At 41.5% G+C, this 20765-nt stretch overlaps 1 protein-coding gene across 3 annotated transcripts in view; it reads right to left on the reverse strand.

The window, feature by feature from the left end:
- Positions 1-20765, reverse strand: part of Tent4b (terminal nucleotidyltransferase 4B) — a 48345-nt gene that overhangs the window by 12087 nt on the left and 15493 nt on the right. For all 3 annotated transcript variants that reach the window (XM_057753870.1, XM_057753869.1, XM_057753867.1), the window contains 4 exons: positions 6206-6329; positions 4320-4366; positions 2583-2703; positions 361-468 (listed from right to left, as the gene is read on the reverse strand). In XM_057753870.1, the coding sequence (XP_057609853.1) occupies positions 361-468; positions 2583-2703; positions 4320-4366; positions 6206-6329 (400 nt within the window). The remainder of the gene's footprint in view (positions 1-360; positions 469-2582; positions 2704-4319; positions 4367-6205; positions 6330-20765) is intronic.

The following is a 20765-nucleotide window of genomic DNA, read 5'->3' on the forward strand; positions in this document are numbered from 1 at the left end:
AGTGTTACCTCAAGGTAAAGTAACAAAACTCACAGGCACCTCCTGACAAAGAATTTAGGAGAAAAGGCTCTTGAGGGAGGGAAGGGCCTAAAATGAACTTGGGATGAAAAACTGACAAGAATCACAGCATGCAGCACCATCTCAGGTCATGTCACTCAGCCCAAGGATCTAGAACAGCGGTGGTCTTTATTCTCAACCTTTCCTAAGCCCATAACAGGAAGCATAAGAAATTAGACGAGTGAACTGTCAACAGCATGCACATGTAAAAGCTGAGCAAGGGACAGAGCACAGCATGGCAGACGCCCAAAACGGACTTAAGTGTCCTAAGAGGTTCACTGTACAGACTGTCATGGCTCTGACCTTGGTAAAGTCTTTAATGAGGTCCGCTGCTCTCACGCCATTCTGGACATTAAAGCTGATATCAACTTTCACTTCAGTAAAAGAATCTGTTAATTTAATAATAGGAACCTAGAAAAAGAAGACAGAAAAGTTTAAAATATTCTACTAAATGAAATGATAAAAGGTAAAAGGTTACTGGTTAGGCCTGTGATCTCTACCCTTCTCATAAAACCATAAAAAACATGAAGTGGCCGGGCGGTGGTGGCGCACGCCTTTAATCCCAGCACTCAGGAGGCAGAGGCAGGCAGATCTCTGGGAGTTCGAGGCCAGCCTGGTCTACAAGAGCTAGTTCTGGGACAGGCACCAAAGCTACAGAGAAACCCTGTCTCGAAAAACCATAAAAAAAAAAAAAAAAAAAATGAAGTGTACCAGTCAACTGTGTGGGTAAAAGTGGCTGTTGTCAAACTTGATTCCCAGAGCCCACAAGGTGGAAAGAGAGAACTAACTCCTCTGAGTTGTCCTTTGACCCCCATATCTACAAAGAGCATGAATGCGCATGTCTGGGAGCACAAACACATATAGATAAATAGTAAAGAATAAATTAATAAAAAGCACAAAAAGTAATGAAAAAATTAATAAAAGCAATAAATACAGTAAATTTTGTTTAAATTTTTTTTGTTTTTTTTGTGACAGGATCTCTCTAGGTAATGAAAAAATTAATAAAAGCAGTAAATACAGTAAATTTTGTTTAAATTTTTTTTGTTTGTTTTTTTTGTGACAGGATCTCTCTAGGTAATTCTGGCTAGCCTGAACTCACTGTATAGATCAAGATGGTCTCAAAGTCACCAAGATCCTCCTGCCCCTGCTTCCCAAGTGCTGAAATTAAAGGAGCGCACCACTACAACTGTCCTCAATGAAAAAGTTTTTAATAAAAAACTTGATGCATATTATATGGTATTACAACTTTTTGTTTGTCTTTTTGAGACAGCGTTGTTCTGTGTAGCCTGGCTATCCTGAACTCACTCTGTAGACCAGGCTGGCCTTGAACTAAGAGACTGGCCAACCTCAGCCTACTGGGTGCTGGGATTAAAGGCATGCACCACCACCATCTGGTTGGTACTAAGACTTCTTTTTTTTTTTTTTAAATATTTATTTATTATCTATACAATATTCTGTCTGTATGTAGGCCAGAAGAGGGCACCAGACCTCATTACAGATGGTTGTGAGCCACCATGTGGTTGCCAGGAATTAACTTCTTAAATGAAGCATTGTTCATGCACTGTAAACTAGAAACTGGAACTGGGTCTCTAAAATCACTAGAACAAGTATTCTGCTCTAAGAAAACCTGATATGCAAAATTTCAGACCTTTTAAATGAATGTATCTGTTTCTATCTGAGCTTCTATGGAAGTTCTTTAAAAGCCAGTCTATCTGTTTTAAGCATGACTTCAGGGGCTATAGAGATGGTTCTTTAAAAATAATTTATTATTTTTTCTTTTTAACGTAGATTGGTGTTTTTCCTGCATGCATGCCTGTGTGAGGGTGTCAGAGCCCCTGAAACAGGAGTTACAGGCAGTTGTGAGTTGCCATGTTGGGTGCTGGGGATTGAACCAGGTCCTCTATAAGAACTCTTAACTGCTGAGCCACCTCTCAAGCTTCCAGAAACCTCTTTTTTTGTTGTTTTTTTTTTTTTTTTTTTTTTTTGGTTTTTTCGAGACAGGGTTTCTCTGTGGTTTTGGAGCCTGTCCTGGAACTAGCTCTTGTAGACCAGGCTGGTCTCGAACTCACAGAGATCCACCTGCCTCTGCCCCCCGAGTGCTGGGATTAAAGGCGTGCGCCACCACCGCCCGGCCAGAAACCTCTTTTTACTTACATTTTTTGTTTTTTGATTTTTCAAGACAAGTTTTCTCTGTAGTTTTGGGGCCTGTCCTGGACTTGCTCTGTAGACCTGGATGGCCTTGAACTCACAGAGACACTCCTGCCTTCCGAGTGCTGGGATTAAAGGTATATGCCACCACCGCTTGGCTTACTTACATATTTTTATACTGAAATCTTGAATAATGCATGAAAAAATTGGCTATTTTTCTTTTAAGAATAAAATGTATAGCCAGGACAAGTTACTTTGCAGTCACTGTGACATTCACAAAATGATTCACTGAGCCACATCCCACTCAAGTCAGCAAGACCTGAGTCTAAGTTCCTCATGTAGGTAAGAGTTACAAAGACACAGTGCTAAGAACTTACCGTTGCTTTGTCTAGAACTTTCACGGAATCCTCGTCAGCGACTTTGTGTTTCCGAAGGGCTTCTTCCAGGGTCCAGAGAGGCAGGTTCTCCCACTTCCCAAACACCACAAGGTCGATGTCACTGCATTGTAGTGACATGCATGAGGAGGGTCAGAAGCATCGAGCCGTCCGCATTTTAGCTGACAATCACGCTTACCAACTTCAAGTTGGTGCAGTGAGAACCCGTTCCCTTTCTGCCTCAGAAGATAATGTGCTGATGGCAATGGATTTCAAAAGGAAGCAGAGGGAAGGAAGTGGAGGTGCTGATTTTAGCAACCTTACCCTCTCAGCTATTTCATAGAACTCAGGTCTCCAAACATGGGTAATGTTAGCAGAAACAAAACCTCAAACATAATAGTATCAGTGCATGTTTTTCCCCCATAAAACTTTCTGGTGTTAAACTTAAGGTGTGTTGTCTCAATGCGTCCAATGTCTAAATACACACACACACTCCCAATCTCATTACTTTTGTGCCTTTTCCATATTTAAATTATGATAACCGTTCTAACCATATATATGTGTGTGTGTGTGTGTGTGTGTGTTGATTTAATTATTTTGAGATAGGGTCTCACCATGTAACCCTGGCTGGCCTGAAACATGCTACGGAGACCAGGTTGACCACTACTCTCAGAAGATCCACCTACCTGCTTCTGTCTCCCAAATGTTGGGATTAAAGGTACCACCACACCTGGCCATAACTTTTTTTTTTTGGGGGGGGGGCATAACTTTTGTAAAGAGTAATATTTTAGGTTTTGTTAACTCTTAGAGCATAAGTAATGAAGTATAATATTTTTTGGGTTTTAGAAGCCAAAGGCAGCCTGGGGAAGAACAGATATGGCTAGGATGGATCCAACCACTGCAACACTATAACATACTTTAAGTTGAGGGAAGGCAGAAGGCAGACTATACAGCCACAGGGATACGGGGGTGGTGGTGTAGCCTATGTATTAAACAAGCCTTCATTAAAAGGTTTAAGAAGGAGTTGGGGTTCTAAGTTGAATTCTGTGGTAGGATGCTGAGATCAAAGCAGGCTGAGTTCATTTAAAAAAGAAAATCTCTCCCACCTCATAGCACATAGGAACTAGACATTCATCCTGACACCTATTAGCCAGGCTAAGTGATAGGTTAAATAAGTACCTGTCTGCAGGACTATATCTAAACTTATTTTATTTTATTTTTTAAATATTTATTTATTATGTGTACAATCTTCTGTCTGTGTGTATGTCTGCAGGCCAGAAGAGGGCACCAGACTTCATTACAGATGGTTATGAGCCACCATGTGGTTGCAAGGAATTGAACTCAGGACCTTTGGAAGAGCAGGCAATGCTCTTAACCACTGAGCCATCTCTCTAGCCCAACTTAGTTTATTTTATATCTAAACTAAATAACTAACTGATTTCACTGCTACATGCTTCCTGTAAATCTCAGCCTAAACAGATGACTGGAAGTAATATTCTACTGTAAAGAAACTCTGATGAATTTTGTTCCCTAAATAGTCCCCATTTTGTCAGGCGTGGTGGCATATATTATTAATCCCTGCACTCAGGAGACCAGCCTAGCCTACATAGCAAGCTCCAGAATAGCTGCGACTACATAAAAAGACCCTGTCTCCAAAAGAAAACAAACCCATTTCTACTCAAACACATTCAAGAGACAAAGTGTACAGAAATCCCTTCAAAGCTTCATACAAATACTAACCTAGTTGGTAAATACAGGCCAGTTTTAAAACTTCCAAATATCTGGACCTGGAACACGAAAGAAGAAGAAAACAAAAATCACATTAAGGTGCTGATAAAGAAATGAATGTTCTTTCTGCCCTCTACTGTTGGTTTTTAGAACTGCAGGAGCTACCCCCTACACACACACACACACACACACAATATCTAGGCTTTCCTAGTGATTCACAGGCAGGTAGTCATTTAGAACATGGCATATAATCTAAATTAGAGAACTTGAGGTCATCAAGATGGTTTAACAGTTAACGATGCTCACTATGCAAGCCTGATCCCCAGAACCCATGTAAAGGTAGAAGAAAATCAACTCTACAAAATCGTCCTTTGGCCTCCACATATGTACCTAAACATACATACATAATATATACATATACATATTTGTGTGTGTGTACACAGTATTTAGTAATAATAAAAATAATAAAAAACTTAAAATAGAGAAGCTTCAAAAGTAATGTTCCAGAGCCTAGTATTCCCTTACAAAACAAGGAAGGTCACAATCCTTAATTAATTTATTCTCTCTGCAGGAGTCCTCCCATGAATTCAGAATGCTTCAGTTGCTGGCAATGTGCTGGTATGCAGGCCAGTGTAAGAGAATACCAGGAGCAGTTTCTGCAAGATCCTGACATCAACTGAGAAAAAAACTCCACCTCAGCCCAGAGAGCACAGTGGGACCCAGCCAATTTTACATGTGTAAGTCCAGACAAGGAAAAATGTTAAAACATTCTGGGTTTTTGTTTTTGTTGTTTTTTTTTGTTTTGTTTTGTTTTGTTTTGTTTTAAGAACCTGGGAACCTAACATTGCATTCGTATTTGTTTGAACAGAATTGCCTACCTTAAAAAGATGCATATTAAAAGATCAGGACATCTTAACCTGGAGCAAATCATTCCTTGCTGAAGGTAGGGGCTGTGTCGTTTCACTGCACATTTAGTAACTTCCTTATTTACCCACTAGATGTCAGCAGTGCTTGCCAAATCATGCCAGTCAGAGCCATTACAATATTTATGCCCCAGGGAACACAACCAACAGGGATAGAAGCAATCCTAGCACTGTCAATAGCAGCGTCTCAGTGAGACACCCTCCCTTTTATTCTTTAGCGACAGCACCACATTTGAATCTCTTTTGCCAAATGGAAAAACTGTCCCTGGCTTCTCCAGTGTCAAACTAAGGAGGTCTAACAAAACTATGCCACACTAAGAGTTACTCTTTGAACAGGTAAGAATTCTAGAACAAACTTGCAAAGAAATCATAAAAAGGAAAACACAAGTAGAGACCCAGGCAAAACCTCTGTTCACTAACGGGGGGATCACAAGAAGCTGGCCAGGGGAAGAGGCTCATAGTCACCTGCACTGGCCGGAGCAGTCAACTTCAGGTAGCAAAGAAACGCCTTTGGTTCTAGGCAAATGTTTATGCCGACAGGAGGGAATCAAACAAAACAGGGCCATGACAGCTCTCAGCCAACAAGAACTACTGTCATCAGGCTTACATTAACCATCTAAATTGAGCCTACTTTTAGTGGGTGCTATTCAGAACTCAGGAAAAACTAAGGAGAAGGTATGAGTGAAAGAAAGCAAGCACCAAATCCCAAAGTCTAATGACTCCAGGAAACTGCTGGCCTTCAAAATGTAATCTGACCAAAGCTAGGTGTGGCACATGTCTGGGAAGCAGAAATAGGCTATTCTATGAGTTCAAGGTCAATCAGGGGTAGAACACAGTGAGACCTTGTTGCAAAGTAGAATACAATGAGGTAGACTAACTCTACAAAAGCACTTACACTGTGGGTGAGGTCTTATGTGAGACTGATTCTGTGGAGGGGCTTTGCCTGAAGCCCCAGGTCCCAGGACAAGTACTCACGTCAGCACTGGGCCAGAGCTCCTTAATCACACTCTCGATCCTGCTCACCACCTCCATCCGCATCTTCTCCTCCTCGGGCCTGGGAGACATGTACTCATAAAAGTCACTGATTTCTTCATGCAGACTGGAGGAAGAGCAGAAAGTAAATGTGAGCAGGCCAACCCAGTAGGAAGCCAGCTTCCTGAAGAATATTAACAGCAGGAAGGGAAGCCCTGAGCTCAGCCTACACAGGCAGTTTCCTGACCACCTCAGCTCTCCACTAGGAGAGGAACAGTATGACTTCCATGGCATTTGTTTAATGAATCGAGTGTCAAACGAACCAGCTGGTAGTGAGTAACAGGAGTGCCTTAAGAAGAGCCAGCAGACAAGGACTCTGAGGAGCTGCAGGCTTCTAGAGACCACAGTGTGCAAGGCATGAAATCAAATGCACAGTACAGCAAGTAGACAGAACATCTGGAAGGAAATACAGAGGTGCATTTGAAGGGGAAGGCAGCTCTGAATAATGAACAATTTGAATGGCAAACTAAGAAGTTCCGGCTGGTCTCAGGAATGGCTCAGTGGTCATGTTCAATAGGCTGGGCTCATCCCCAAGATCCACAAGTAAAAAAAAAAAAAAGGAAAACAAAGGGGAGGAACGGAAAAGAAAGAAGAAATGGAAGGGATAGGAAGAGAGAAAGGGAAGGGAAATTAAGTTCAGGCTTCCCTCTGGAGCAACTGGGAGGGTTGGGGAGACCCTGACTGCAATATGCAGTATTTAAAAAGATCAAACTGGCAATTGTATCAGAGATGGACAGTGGGGCAAGGCCTAGAACAGATGCATCACTAAGGATGGTGGTAGGACAGGAACTCCAGGAACACTGTACATGAACAAACTGACTGGGCCTTGTGGGGTAGGCAGAGGTGAGAGCTGAGGGTGAATAAAGTACTGGACAAGACCAAGGGACAAAGTAGGCTGGTTAGCAGAACTGAACCCATGCCGTGCAGCAGAGGGCATGAAAGCAGCACTCCTTGCTTCCAACTTCCTGAGACCTTGGAGAATTACACTGGAGGAAGTGGGGAGACTCAAGAGAGGCACTCATGAGCTGGAGGTGGCCAAGGGTCTGCAATTAGAAAGATCACTTGGCTCCAGAGCAGGAAGATAGAAACTTAAGTAAACCAAAATTGGCTTTCAGAAAAGAAAAAAAATGCCCCACCTTTCACTGGCCACAGCTTTTACCTCAAGAACATTGATGACTTCATGATGACATGAAAATGTGACCAAGTGAGCAATCAACTTATTTTTCAAAATAAAAAACCAAAAACAAGACAAAAACCCACCAACAACAACAAAACTATGTCAAAAATTGAGTTCTAGTTCAGGCTCTGCCCAAGAGCAGTTATATCTCCTGAACATGTGGCTCTGGTTCCTGATGCTCCCCAACCCATGTGTTGGTCATCATATGCAGGACAGACTGCCAAGTAGGAGCCAGAAGGAATGATAAACATGATCACAAGCTGCCTGTCTGCCACATAATACTGAGTAATGTCTTGATTTTAAAAGTCCCAAGGCAGGTGGATCTCTAAGTTTGAGGTCAGTCAAAACTACATAGTGAAAATCCATCTCATAAAATAAAACAGATTAAGGAAGGGTCTTTGCCACCCAGACAGACAATTTGAGGTCCTGAGTTTAAACTCTGGGATTCACATGGTAGAGAGAACTGACTTCTGCAAGCTGTAATCTGGCTTACGCAGGTGTACAATGACACTCACACAACTGTAACAACTCTGAGAGAATCCAGAAAGCTATCCAAAGGAGCCCGGTGCTCCTCGGTTTGTTTCTGGAGGCCACTGAACCTTCTTTCAGGTTTACAGGTTTCTGTAGGTAATCAATGTCTACTACTTACAGATGACAGAAGACAGGAAAGCTTGCATTACTCCTCTACACAGGCCTGCCAGCAAAAATGAAGTTCTCAGCTCACTTCACAGTCTGCAGCAGACTGAGTTTATCTGCAGCTCTGAGTGCTAAAGCAGAATACTAGCATCCTACCCAATGTGGGTAGAAAGGCTCCCTTACACATTTTCTAATTCAAATGCAAGCAAAACATTGAGTCTACCTGCCGGTTCAGTTCTAAGTCAGAAGTCACCAGCCAAAAGGAAGCCCGTTCTCTAAATACTTTTGAATGTGTACACCAAGCTATAGGATAAATAGGACTTGTCAAACCCAAGCCTTACCCTGAGCCATCTCTATCCAAAAACACAGAAAAAACTCATCAAAGCCGGTTTTGTAAGGCTAGTGGTCTGTCTGCAATGATGCACAACAGACGACTTTCAGACAGGGACCACGGGTCCCCGTCACTACACATGAAATAAACTAGACAACCACAAGGCAAATGTCCCACAAAAGGGATTTCTGAACATAGTGGAAAGGTAGAGACGATTCTAAAATTCACCTTCAGTGCTGGGATTCTGGGCTTTCTGCCAGCACATATTAACCTGAAGGGAAGTTATTCAGGCTTCTACAAGTTTTAAGACAGGATTTCCCTCTGGGCTAGGGTGCAGTTTACCGGGGTTTTTTGCCTAGCACGTGATAGGCAAAGGCCTGGATTGGATCCCCAGCACTACGAAAGAAAAAGCTACACAAGTACTTAATATTCCATGAATTATTTTCTCCCTTCTACTCCTAGTAGTTAGTCTATTTATTTAACTCTTTAAATTACTAAAAGAATTCAGAGCCCTATGCATGCTAGGCAAGAGCTCTAACACTGAGCTACATTCCTTGCCACAGGGTCTTGTTATGCAGCTCAGGCAGGCATTGAACTTGATATCCAGGCAAGCTACTGGTTCTGTAGCAGACATTAGCTGGGTGACCTGTATTCTGACATTATTTATCCAGGGATAGCAACAGAGCCTCTACCACCAGAGGCCCCAGCCTAATTGTAAACCCTAGGCTGTTGACTGTAAACCAGGGATCCTGTGTCCACTTCCTTAGAGTAATGTGCTAGATCTGCTCTGAGAACTCAAAACCATACTTACTAGATTACCTTTAAAGCTGCTTTAAAGGATAAATGGCCAGAAGCAGAGATGCACAGGATGGTCTGGAGACTCCTGAACTCCCCAGCTTCTGAGCCAGTGCAGTTGAGATATGCACCCTCCTGACTCTTGTTCACCTTCTGGGGAAAGCCCATGTGCTCTGTCTGCAAGCTCTGCAAGCTCTGCCAGACCCAGGCCTTTTGAGGGGCGGGAAGCTTTATCTTGCAGGCATGATCAACCTGAAGTCCAAGTGGCAGGGTAGAACATGAAAGCTTGATTCTCTTGTAGTACCCTGGGTTTTGCAGTGAGTATCCTCACTGTGATGCTACCCAAGGGGTGCCCACCATCAGCCAGTCATCAGTGTACAAAAAAGTACATAATACTTTGTTATCCATTCGGATAACACTATTTTCCTTCTAAAAGTTAGAGTAGGTGAAAAATAACATTCCTTTTAGAAGGGCACAGAATATGCAAACACTGCAGTAAAATAGAGTATGATACAAACACCACCCAGGCTTCTTAACAAAAGAACCTCATGTTACATGAAAGCATCGGCCAGATCTACTCAAGAACTATTAGTAAGTAGGCTGAGTGAAGTCTTAGGCATACACTTTTGAAAAGGATACATGGAAAAAGCACACACACTGCAGGTGGAGTATGAATTACCACAACCTCTCAGAGGTTCTTATCATTCCCAGCCTCTTTACTATCTTCCAGAAACAGTCCACAGGGTTAAGGGAATGGGTATGAATGATTTAACAGTCATAAGATGTGTTGTCTCTCTACAGTTCCCAGGTGATACGTGTATACATGTATGTGCATATGCTTCTCTTGGATATGTGTGCATTTCCTTGTTCCCACAACAACTGTAACCTACTATTAACAATAAATAAATTTAGGCAGTAACTTCAAAGAGAAGGGATTTACTTTTATAAATATATTATATATAAATATTATACATTTTTATGACCAATTTTTCAAAATGTACATGTTAATGGCATTGTATGTTTTAAAACCAAATCTTTGTATAAGGAAATATTAGAAAAAAATAACACAGGAAAAAAAAATCAAATTATTTTAATAATCTTACCCTGAAGATCAAAAGGTTATACATGTGTAACTAGGGAGCCCGAACAACTGTAGAAGGGATTCTGTGGTCAGACAGTGGGCAGCATAGCCACCAGGGGGGACATAGGACTCCAACTCCAGGCCTCAGTGACCGCACATTGGTACAGACACCTCTGATTAAGAAGTTGAGGTCGGCCTCACGCATGTTCAATGCGAGTCTGCTGGTGCCGTTTCTACAGACTCAAACTTGAGACCAAGTTCCAAAATGACCACAATTGCTGGTGGTATTTTCTTTCCTCCAAGGTGGAACTGACAGTTGATGTCATGGACTTACAACTTTCTATACCATTTCATTTTTCTCAAATATACCAATACACTAAGAGAACTGCCCAATGGAGCTCTACAAAAATCACAAAGCAATGTGAGTGACTTTAAGCAGGCTCCAGAATTCATGGTAGAAATAGAAACATATTTAACCAGCTATGAAATTCAAGCTATCAGCTAGATACCTCTGCCAGGCCGTCACCTCAAATGCCATAGGACCAGAACCAAAACTCCTATTACTCCCAGTCCCAGCTTTCCCAGAACTTTCTTCTCCAGTCCACCTTTTATCTGCTTCCAGAGCCCACCTTTCTCTACATACTGATTTGATGGCTTAAGGAATGTTGGTTGGTTTTCAGAAGAGGAATTTGCACAGGTCCTATTCCTTCTTCCCTGCATGTCTGTGTACTACATCCATAGAGTATACTCAGAGAGAAGAAGAGGGCATCTCTGCTCTCTGGGGACTGAAGTTATTGATGGCCGTGAGCCAACATGCAGGTGCTGGAGAACATAGGTCTTCTGGAAGAGCAGCTAATGCTCTTAACCACTGAGCTACTGCTGTAGCTCCCATAATCTTTGTTTTTAAATTTGTTTATTTCAAAGGTTGGGATGAAGGGAAAAAAACATGATACAAGAAAAATATTTAGGAGAATAAAAAAAGAAAATATTAAAGAGAATGAGAAGGAAAGTCATAGGCCAGGAGTGGTGGTGCATGCCTTTAATCCCACCAGAGGTCAGCAGTTCTCTATAAATTCTAGATTAGAGCTACACAGTGAGACTCTGCCTTTAAATAAATAGGTAAATAGACAAACACAATTAAAGAACAGACATGCTCAAAAGCATATAATCCAGCAATCCAAGGAGCTAAAAACATGCTCACAAAAGCCTACACCAGGACATACTGAGCAAGCTCTTCATGGATGCCCAAGCCTGGAAGCAGTTCACATCTTTCAGCACATACTGTACAGTCGTACAGTCTAGTACATCCATACAAAGGATGCATTACACAGCAGGGGAAAGAAGCGAGCTACCAAGCCAGGGACCAGTCTGCTGGCTGCTGGTGAAAGAAGCCAAAATGAAAGGCTGTATACTGTATGATTCCAACTCTAAGACATCTTGGGGAAAATCAAACTGAAGACCGGGAAAGAAGGACTGATGGCTGCCAAGGGTTGAAAGACAGAGCAAAGACTTCTTTGGGCAATGAAAACAATACTATAAGTGGATCCATCAGTTCCATAGAATGTAAAAAGTTCCCAGCAAATACTGATACATACCACAGGCCACTTGCTACCCAGATTCACTAACTGAACAAACAAGCCGTTCTGGCACAGAATGCCATGATAGGGACTAAGAAGGGGCAGGCCAGGGTTATAAAATTTTTGTATTTTCCAATCAATTTTACTATGAACTTTGCAAAGATAAATATAAATTCTACTGAAAAAAATTTAAACCATATTCTCTTCCAATTATTCTTTTCTTTAACACTCACTTGGGATTATTGTGAAAGACAGGGAAAAACAATAGTGTACTCCATTCACGGACCCTTCCAAAACCCCAGCAGATACCTGAAACCATGGACAGGCACATAAGTTTTGTCTCAGATTCATACACCCATGATAAATCAATTCATAAACGAGTTTTGTGAATATAGTGTCTCCCCCCCTCTTCTCTATAAATTTCTTTACTTAGCTGGGCATGGTGGTATGCACCTAGAATCTCAAAACTCAGGAGACAGAGGAATCTTGAATTTAAGGTAAGCCAGGAGACAGTTTTTTTTTTTTTTTGGTTTTTCGAGACAGGGTTTCTCTGTAGCTTTGGAGCCTGTCCTGGAACTCCCTTTTTAGACCAGGCTGGCCTCAAACTCACAGAGATCCACCTGCCTCTGCCTCCTGAGTGCTGGGATTGTTTTGTTTTTTTTTTAAACAATTTATTTTTATTTTATGTGTATTGGTGTTTTGCCTGTAAGGGGGTCAGATCCCCTGGAACTGGAGTTACAGACAGTTGTAAGCTGCCATGTGGGTGCTGGAAATTGAACCCCAGTCCTCTGAAAGTGCAGCCAGCCATCTCTCCAGCCTTTTTGGTTTCTTTTTTTTTGATTTGTGTAGCTCTCTTTGAACTCACAAGGTCTGCCTGCCTCTGCTTCCCAAGTGCAGTCTCCTCCATTCCCTCAGCTCAGCTCCCAGAATAGAAAACAAAATCTGTCATGCTTTTTATCTTTTTACTTTATGGCTTCTCCTCGGCGTCATTCCTTTATATTCCGTGACCATTTCTAAGTAAAATAAATGGTTATTTAGGGCTGCAACCCAAACATTTGAGATGGTAGTTAAATGGTTATCTCTAAGTAGTAAGCACAGTATGAACATACTGGACAAAGGCATGGTCCAAGTCCTGCCCAGAGAGAGAAATTTAACATGTTATCACAGGAATGTACAATTAAAAGCTTAGTAAATGTTTTCATCTTGGCAGTTTATGAGAGACGAAAGCTCAGAAAAGGGAGAAAACTATCATCTTTTTTCCTAGCTAAGTGTCTAGTGTCCCATACAGAGTATTCCACCTTTTTCTCAGCTACTGAGCATATACTGTTCCTTCTACAGTATACAATGGACTGTCCCCTACTTCCCTACTAAACTCTTTAGGGAGACAGTTCTATTTCCAACTGACCAATATGATATTGACAAGACTATACAATAAAATCTGCTGAAGGAATAGTCATAGATGGTCCATTAGTGAAACATTCCTTGGCTGTGGCAGAGATAAGTCATTAAAAAATAGAAGCTAAAGAACCAACAACTAGCCAGGCGATGGTGGCGCGCACATGCCTTTATCCCAGCAGGAGAAACCGTGTCTCGAAAAAACAAAACAAACAAACAAACAAACAAACAAAAAATCAACAAAACAAAGACCAGAAAGAACAGAAGCAGCAGGGCACCCGAACTGCCTTTGGGTTCACTGAGGCAAGAATTATCCAAAGCTCACCATGCAGGTGAGCTTGTTTTTGTCAGTTTCTTTCCCTATATCTGAGTAACTTGACTCACACAGAAAACCTCAAATTTATACACTCATTCACATTCACTTATGGCTAAATCTTGGATTCTTTCCAGTCTATGGCTGTATATTTCATACTCTAGGGCTCAAATTATCCTTTAAAGTTCTTGAATAAATTGGGGCTTGGAGACTGGCTCAGTCACTAACAGTATTTGTTGCTCTTGTAGAGAACGAAGGTTCAATGCCAGTACCACATGGTAATTCCAGTTCCAGGAAATGAAACGTCTACCTTCTAAGCTCTGTGGGCACCAAGCACTCAACATGGTACATATGTGCATGCAGGCAAACACTCACACACATAAAAGTAATTATATATATTATTAGTCATCTATTGCAAAGGTATTTTAATTTTTATTACATTTACTTGGAGGAAGTTGTAGTAGCCAATTCTTTTCTACCACATGGTCTCAGGGACAAGACAGGACTCCAGAAGCAAGTTTCTTAACCTGCTGAGCCATCTCACCAGCCTTGTTGCGGACTTTCCTCACCTTTCCAACTTCACTTCTAATTACATGTGATGAGTGAACATGCAGAAAAGCTGAGAACTTTACACATGTCTTTTATAACCTCCAAAAGAAATTTCACAAATAAACTACAGTAACCTACTACATTAATATATCAAATTTTTCTTTCATATTCTCAATCAGATAGCATCCTTTTTTTTAGTAAGTTTTTTGAGACAGGGTTTCTCTGTGTAGCCCTGGCTGTCCTATCACTCACTCTGTAGACCAGGCTACCCTCAAACTCAGAGATCTACCTGCCGCTGCTTCTGGAGGCATGTACTGCCACTGCCCAACTCAGCATTAACACAAAAATGGCAAACAAAATAAAAACATATCTGATACTTTAAATTTAACAACCAAATAACAGATGGATGACATTTTTTCTAAATATACACAATACTGTCTGCTGTGCCTATATTCCATACACATATATGAAACGATACTTCTCGGCACCCTCACAAAAACAGCCAGAATCATTCTAACCTGAAGTAGGTTTGGATCTTTAAGACCCATGGGCAAAGGAAAAGATTCATTTCCCTAGACAGCTGCTAGAGCTTGCTCATGTTTTAAATGCTTATAAATAATAGCACTATTTGGAGTGGGCCTACCTACTAGGGCAGGCTTTTGTAGGTCCTGGTCCCCACTCTGTCTCTGCTTCCTGATCCTCTGTAATATACGGAACCCCATCGTGTACCCCACTGACAGAACTCTGCCATGCCTTCTGTGGACTGTAAATCCAAACAAACTTTTCCTCTACAGTTGTTTCTGTTGGGTTCTGGGGTCACAACAATGAAAAAATAACAGTGTACTAACTGGGGGAGGGGTAGCTATATTTAATTTAATCTAGTTTCTATTTTTTAGAGACTGGTTTTATGTAGCCTAGTGTCTTACTCTTCTATTGCTGTGAAGAGACACCATGACCAAGGCAACATACAGAAGAAAAAATTTATTAGGAGCTTGCTTACAGTTTCAGAGAGTGAAGCCATGCTCATCATGGAAGCAAGCAAGTAAGTAGGCAGGCAGGCAGACAGGCAATGCAGGCACGTAGGCATGGCATTGGAGCAGTAATGAGAGCTTACATCTTATTGTCAAAATGGAGGGAGAAACTTCAAAGCCCATGCCAGTGCCACACCTCCTAAAACATCCACCAACTGGGAACCAAACATTCAAACCTATGAGCCTAGAGGCTATTCTCATTCAAACTACCAGACCCAGCTTCTAAGTACTGGGAATACAAGCATGTGCCACCGCACTTGGCTTTATTATAAAAATTCTGCAACACTAAAACTGAAAAGACATCCCATAATAACGGCCTTATTAAGTCTCATTAGTCGAAAAAAATAAATACTGCAGACTACTTTATATGCTAAAATTTTTACTAATGATAAAAATTATGCTCAATAGCTAGGTATGGATATACCCCCTACAATTCTATAAAGTGGGAATATCAGGAGGTCAAGATCACCTTCAGCTACATGGTGAGTTCAAGGTCAGCCTAACTATCCTATCATAAACAAAAACCCTCTGTGACTATCCTAACTTAAAACCAAATACTATCATCCATAGTAGCTTAGGGATCTAAATTTGGGCTCTGTATTGGTCATTTTTATTACATCATTCTGACTTCTCTCCATCCACCATTTGGCTTCTCTTCTACTTCAATACAGTCACTAAGAAACTCACAGAAGAATCAAACCCCCAATTCTGATGCTGGTTCTGAGAGTAACATGGGCTCTTACCTATTCTCTGGTTCATGTACCCACAATACTATTAATATTAGGAAGACTCTGCAGAGTCAATCTTTTCCCTTTTTTATTAAGAATTTTTTAAATACAATCTTCTCATTTTATATAACTATCCCTGTTCCCACTCCCTCTGCTCCTCTCACCCCACCGTACCCCTTACCCCTCATCCTTACCTCAGAAAGGGTAAGGCTTCTCATGGGAAATCAACAAACTCTGACATTTCACTTCCAGGCAAGACCAAGGCCCTGTCCCCTGTATCTAGTCTGATCTGCAGAGATTTCCTCATAGCAACACAACTATTAGGCTTCTCTGGGCACCTGAGCCTGCAAGGTCAGGTCTCACACTGACAGCTACATCATTGATTCCCAAGGCTGAGACCTCTGGAAAAAGACTGAAGAGTTACAGATTATTGTCATCCCAGCACCCCCAACTTCTAGGCAGCCTAATGTGGGGTTACTCAGCCTCCACAATCTTATAAGTTAAACTTTCTAATAAATGACTGGTCTGTCTGTCTGTATTCTATTGGTTCTGCCTCTGTAGAAACCCTACTACAGATCTGGTACAGGTGCTAAAACACTTCTGGAACTGGGTAAAGGGCAAGGGCTGGCAGAGGCTGGAGACACTAGCTAGAAAATGCTTCAGCTGCTGTGAGCCAGCACTAAGAACAATTCTAGTGGAGGCTTAGAAAACAAGAGCACCAAGAGCTCCATAACTGACACCAGCCCTTTGACTCTGGACTTCTCAGCTCCAGAGCTAAATGAAAGACACATCCGTTCTTTGCAAATAACCCTGTCTCTAGTGTTCTGTTACAGCATAAACAAGACACTACCTTCCTTCATTTTCAGTCCTACGCCTACTGCCTGTCACTCCATATACTTCCAAGTCCTGATGTGACTCCCAGACCTCAGCTCTCAAAGATCTTCTTACTGGGCTCACTCAGGCACAGGGTAATGATAGTATGTCTCAAAGACAGGTTCACCAAAACAGCAATCATTTAGCATGGTAGCCACCAACCATCCTCCATGTCCTTACAGACTGCCTTCCTCCTCCTCCCTATCTATATCTCACAAGGCACTTAATGGCAGGCAATGTACTGAGCCCCGTGTCAGGTCTTGGCCCAATCACTTAAGCTTTTTTACATCACATCTGAAAGCCCAGGGTCTTCTACTCTGAACTTAGCACTTTATGCCATCAGCTTGACTACTTACGTATTGAACCCTTTGCCTTAACCAGAAAATAAATTACTAAAAGTTTTAACAAACCACATTCCTTATCACTAATCTTTGTATAACAGAAATCATACAGTCCACAAGTTAAAAGTGCTTTTACATTTTTAAATGGTTGAAAAGAAGTCAGAATTACACTGGGGTGCATGAAACGCATATATAATTTGGCCTGGTTAGTTAGCTCAGTCGATAAGAACTGTTGCTGTTGAAAAGGACCCAGGTTCGATTCCTAGGCTCACATCCTCCTCCAGCACCAAGCATGAATGTGGTGCACAGACATATCTTCAGGCAAAACATTAATATATGTAATAGTAAAAATAAACTTTAGGAAAGTTTTTTTAAAGAAAAGTATATAATTCAGATTAAAGTATACATAATTTTTCCAGAAACAATATCCCCTGCTGGGGACTGCAGACCCTCAGACCCTGAATTTTGTGTGACCCCTTGCCTGTCGGAGTAAACAACTTGTGTTTGCAGCTGCTCTGAGCACAAGACCCTCATGAGTTCCTGATGGCAAGGGAGTGGTTTCTGGTGGGCATGCAGCTGAAAAATCCCAAGAGCTAGGGCATGGCCATTAGTCAAGGAGAGTCCTATATAAGCTGCCCTGGAACACAAGACGACATTCTTCTTTCAAGGATGACCTATGTCTGTCTGTCTGTCTCTCTCTCTCTCTGTGTGTGTGTGTGTGTGTGTGTTTCAATCTCCAGTCCCTTGCCCAACTCGCGAACTGTCCCATGGAAGACAGACAGAACGGTACAATCCCCCACTCCTTTCCATTTTGTCTGCTTGTTCCCAGCACACCAGAGTGGAGCAGCGGACACAGAGCCCACAGACCCAATAAAGAGTAATTATGTCTCTACAGTGAACATCTGCTGACCCCTGTCATCATAGGTCCTAGGATGTCTTCAGAAGTAATGTGGCAGACCAAGTTACACTGTGTTGCCTTCATTTCTGGAAGTAAAGAAAGTTGAAGGAGAGTGGCAGGTGTCAGAGTGCTACAGTAACATCTGTCAACATCCTTTGCTCTCCCAGCTTTAGTGGTACTGTTATTCAGTTATACACTAAGACTTAAGAAGAATTTAAATTTTATTAGTAGCTAATTTGAGAGTGCCAACAAGAATGTGACAAAACTGGAACCCTAGCGTCCTGCTACAGGGAATGTAAAATGGAACAGCAGCTGAAGAAAATCATGGCAATTTCTTGAAGAAAAACTGACAATACATAGGTACATAGCCCCAGTGAACTGAAAGTGGGGTATTTGTTCACAGCGGCACAGGCAGAACAACATCAAGTCAATCTCTGGATGAACGGTGGATGGATGAAAGATGAAATGAAACCTGAGGACACTGCCACGCAATGTGAAACGAGCAGGACGCAAAGGATAAACACTGTCTGATCCCAGCTATACGAGGTCCCTAGAGTAATCTCAGTAACAGAGATAACAGACAATTATAGCTACTGGGGCAAGAATGGAGGAGAGAATAAAGCTGTGTTTAATTGATACAGAGCTTCAGTTAGGAAGATAATTTCTGGAGATGGACAATGGGATAACATAAACTGTACACTTCAAATCGTTAGATTAATAAATTTTGTATAGTAAAGATGTGGTGGTTTGAATAAGAATAGCAACCAGACTTATATTTCAATTCTTAATCTGGAATGGAACTACTTGACAGGGATTAGGAAGCATGGCCTTGTGGAGTAGGTGTGGCCTTATCGGAGGAAGTGTGTCACTTGGGGTTTCAAATGCTCGAGCCAGGCTCAGTCTCTCTCTCCCTCCCCGATGCCTGGGGATCCAGATGCAGAACTCTCAGCTCCTCTCCAGCACCATGTCTGCCTCTGTCCTACCATGCATCCCATCATGAAGATCACAAACTAAACCTCTGAAGCTGTAAACCAGCCACAATTAACTGCTTTCTTTTATAAGAGTTGCCATGGGTCAAGTGTCCCTTCATAGTAATGTTTTTACTGTAATTAACTACAAGATTTGTCATTAATAAAACGTGATATAACCATCTAATGGATATGAAAAAAGACATGCTACAATACAGATAAACCTTGAACACACAAAAGCCCACACCCGGTATGATTCTATTACATGAAATGTGAAGACCAAGGAAATCCACAGAGACAGCAGATTCTTGGTTGCCATGGGCTAGAAGAGGGCAGAATTTCACTTGGTGATAAAATATTTTGGAACTGATAGTGGCAACTGCCACACAACATTGTGATTGTACTTAATGCCTCCATGTACCCAAAGCTGAGGCTAGTCTGGACAAGAAAGACCCTATCTAAAATAAAAAATATTAAAACTTAATTTGAGAACACAAAATTGCCATCTGACCCAACAGTTTTATTCCTAGATATGAACCCAAAGGAGCTGAAAGCGGAGTATCAAATATTTGTAAATCAATGTTTAGCATTATTCACAATAATCGACCAGTAGAAACAATCCAAATAGTGGGATGTGGTGGCACCCACCTTTAATCGAGCAGAGGCAGGTGGATCTCTGTGAGTTTGAGGACAGCCTGGTCTACAAAGACAGTTCCAGAACAGCCTGGGCTACACATAGAAACCCTGCCTCAAAAGAAAAAAAAAAAAAAACAGGAGAAAGAAACAACCCAAATATTTAAAAAGTAATGGATAATGAGGGTTTGGTAGGATACTTGCCTTGTACATGCAAGGGTTCAATATACAGCACTTCAAAAAAAATCAAAAAAAGAATATTCAATGGAATAGTATACTCATAAAAAGATAACAAAATTCCGATATATGCTATACATGAGTAAGCCTTTAACGTCTCTATTTATGCTAAGTGGGAAAAGCCAAACACATTCCTTGATCCCACTTTCATGACAAAGAGTAAGCAAATTTTAAACACTAAAAGCAGGAGAGGATTGGAGAGGAATATGGTTCATTCATTCTACGGTGTCTATTTGAGATGACAGAAAGTACTGTAGTTAGATAGTGGTAAAATTGAATAACAAGGGGGCTAGATATATGCTTTGCAGTTTAAGTGCACTGGCTACTCTTCCAGAGGACCCAGGTTTAATTACCAATAGTCACAAGGCAGTTCACTACCTATCTATAGCTGCAGTCCTTCTGCAGGCACTGCACATACATGGTAAACAACATACACGCAGGGAGAACACCCATACACATAAAATAAAAATAAGTTAAAATAAAGGTGTATAGTGATGTAAATGTGCTGAATGCCACTGATGATTTATCTAACAAGTTAAAGATCAGGCTCTGAAGATGGCTCAGTAGGTAAAGCACATGCTATGAAAGCATGAGAACCAGAGTCACCCACATAATGATCACTTACAAATTCCTACTCCGCCTTCCTGGAACAACCAAGACCACTGATTGCAGCCCCAGAATCACTGCAAAAGGAGCCTTGGCCTTAGATTCTGAACCTGCTTCTGACACACATCTGTACCAAAGGACCCCTCTATCTCCTTCAGCCTCATTTTCTTCATCACATGGACAAAACAAGCTGCCTGCAATGGAGACATGTGGCTTGAAGACAAGTGGCAAACATTAGGATTCTGGTCCTTGTAAGCACTTAGGGCTCCATGAATTCCACCAGGCCTGGCAACACATGGATTTTAAACTTCTATTCTGTAGCTCTATTTCTCAA

The sequence above is a fragment of the Chionomys nivalis genome, chromosome 21, assembly GCF_950005125.1.
Source record: "Chionomys nivalis chromosome 21, mChiNiv1.1, whole genome shotgun sequence".
Taxonomy (NCBI): Eukaryota; Metazoa; Chordata; class Mammalia; order Rodentia; family Cricetidae; genus Chionomys; species Chionomys nivalis.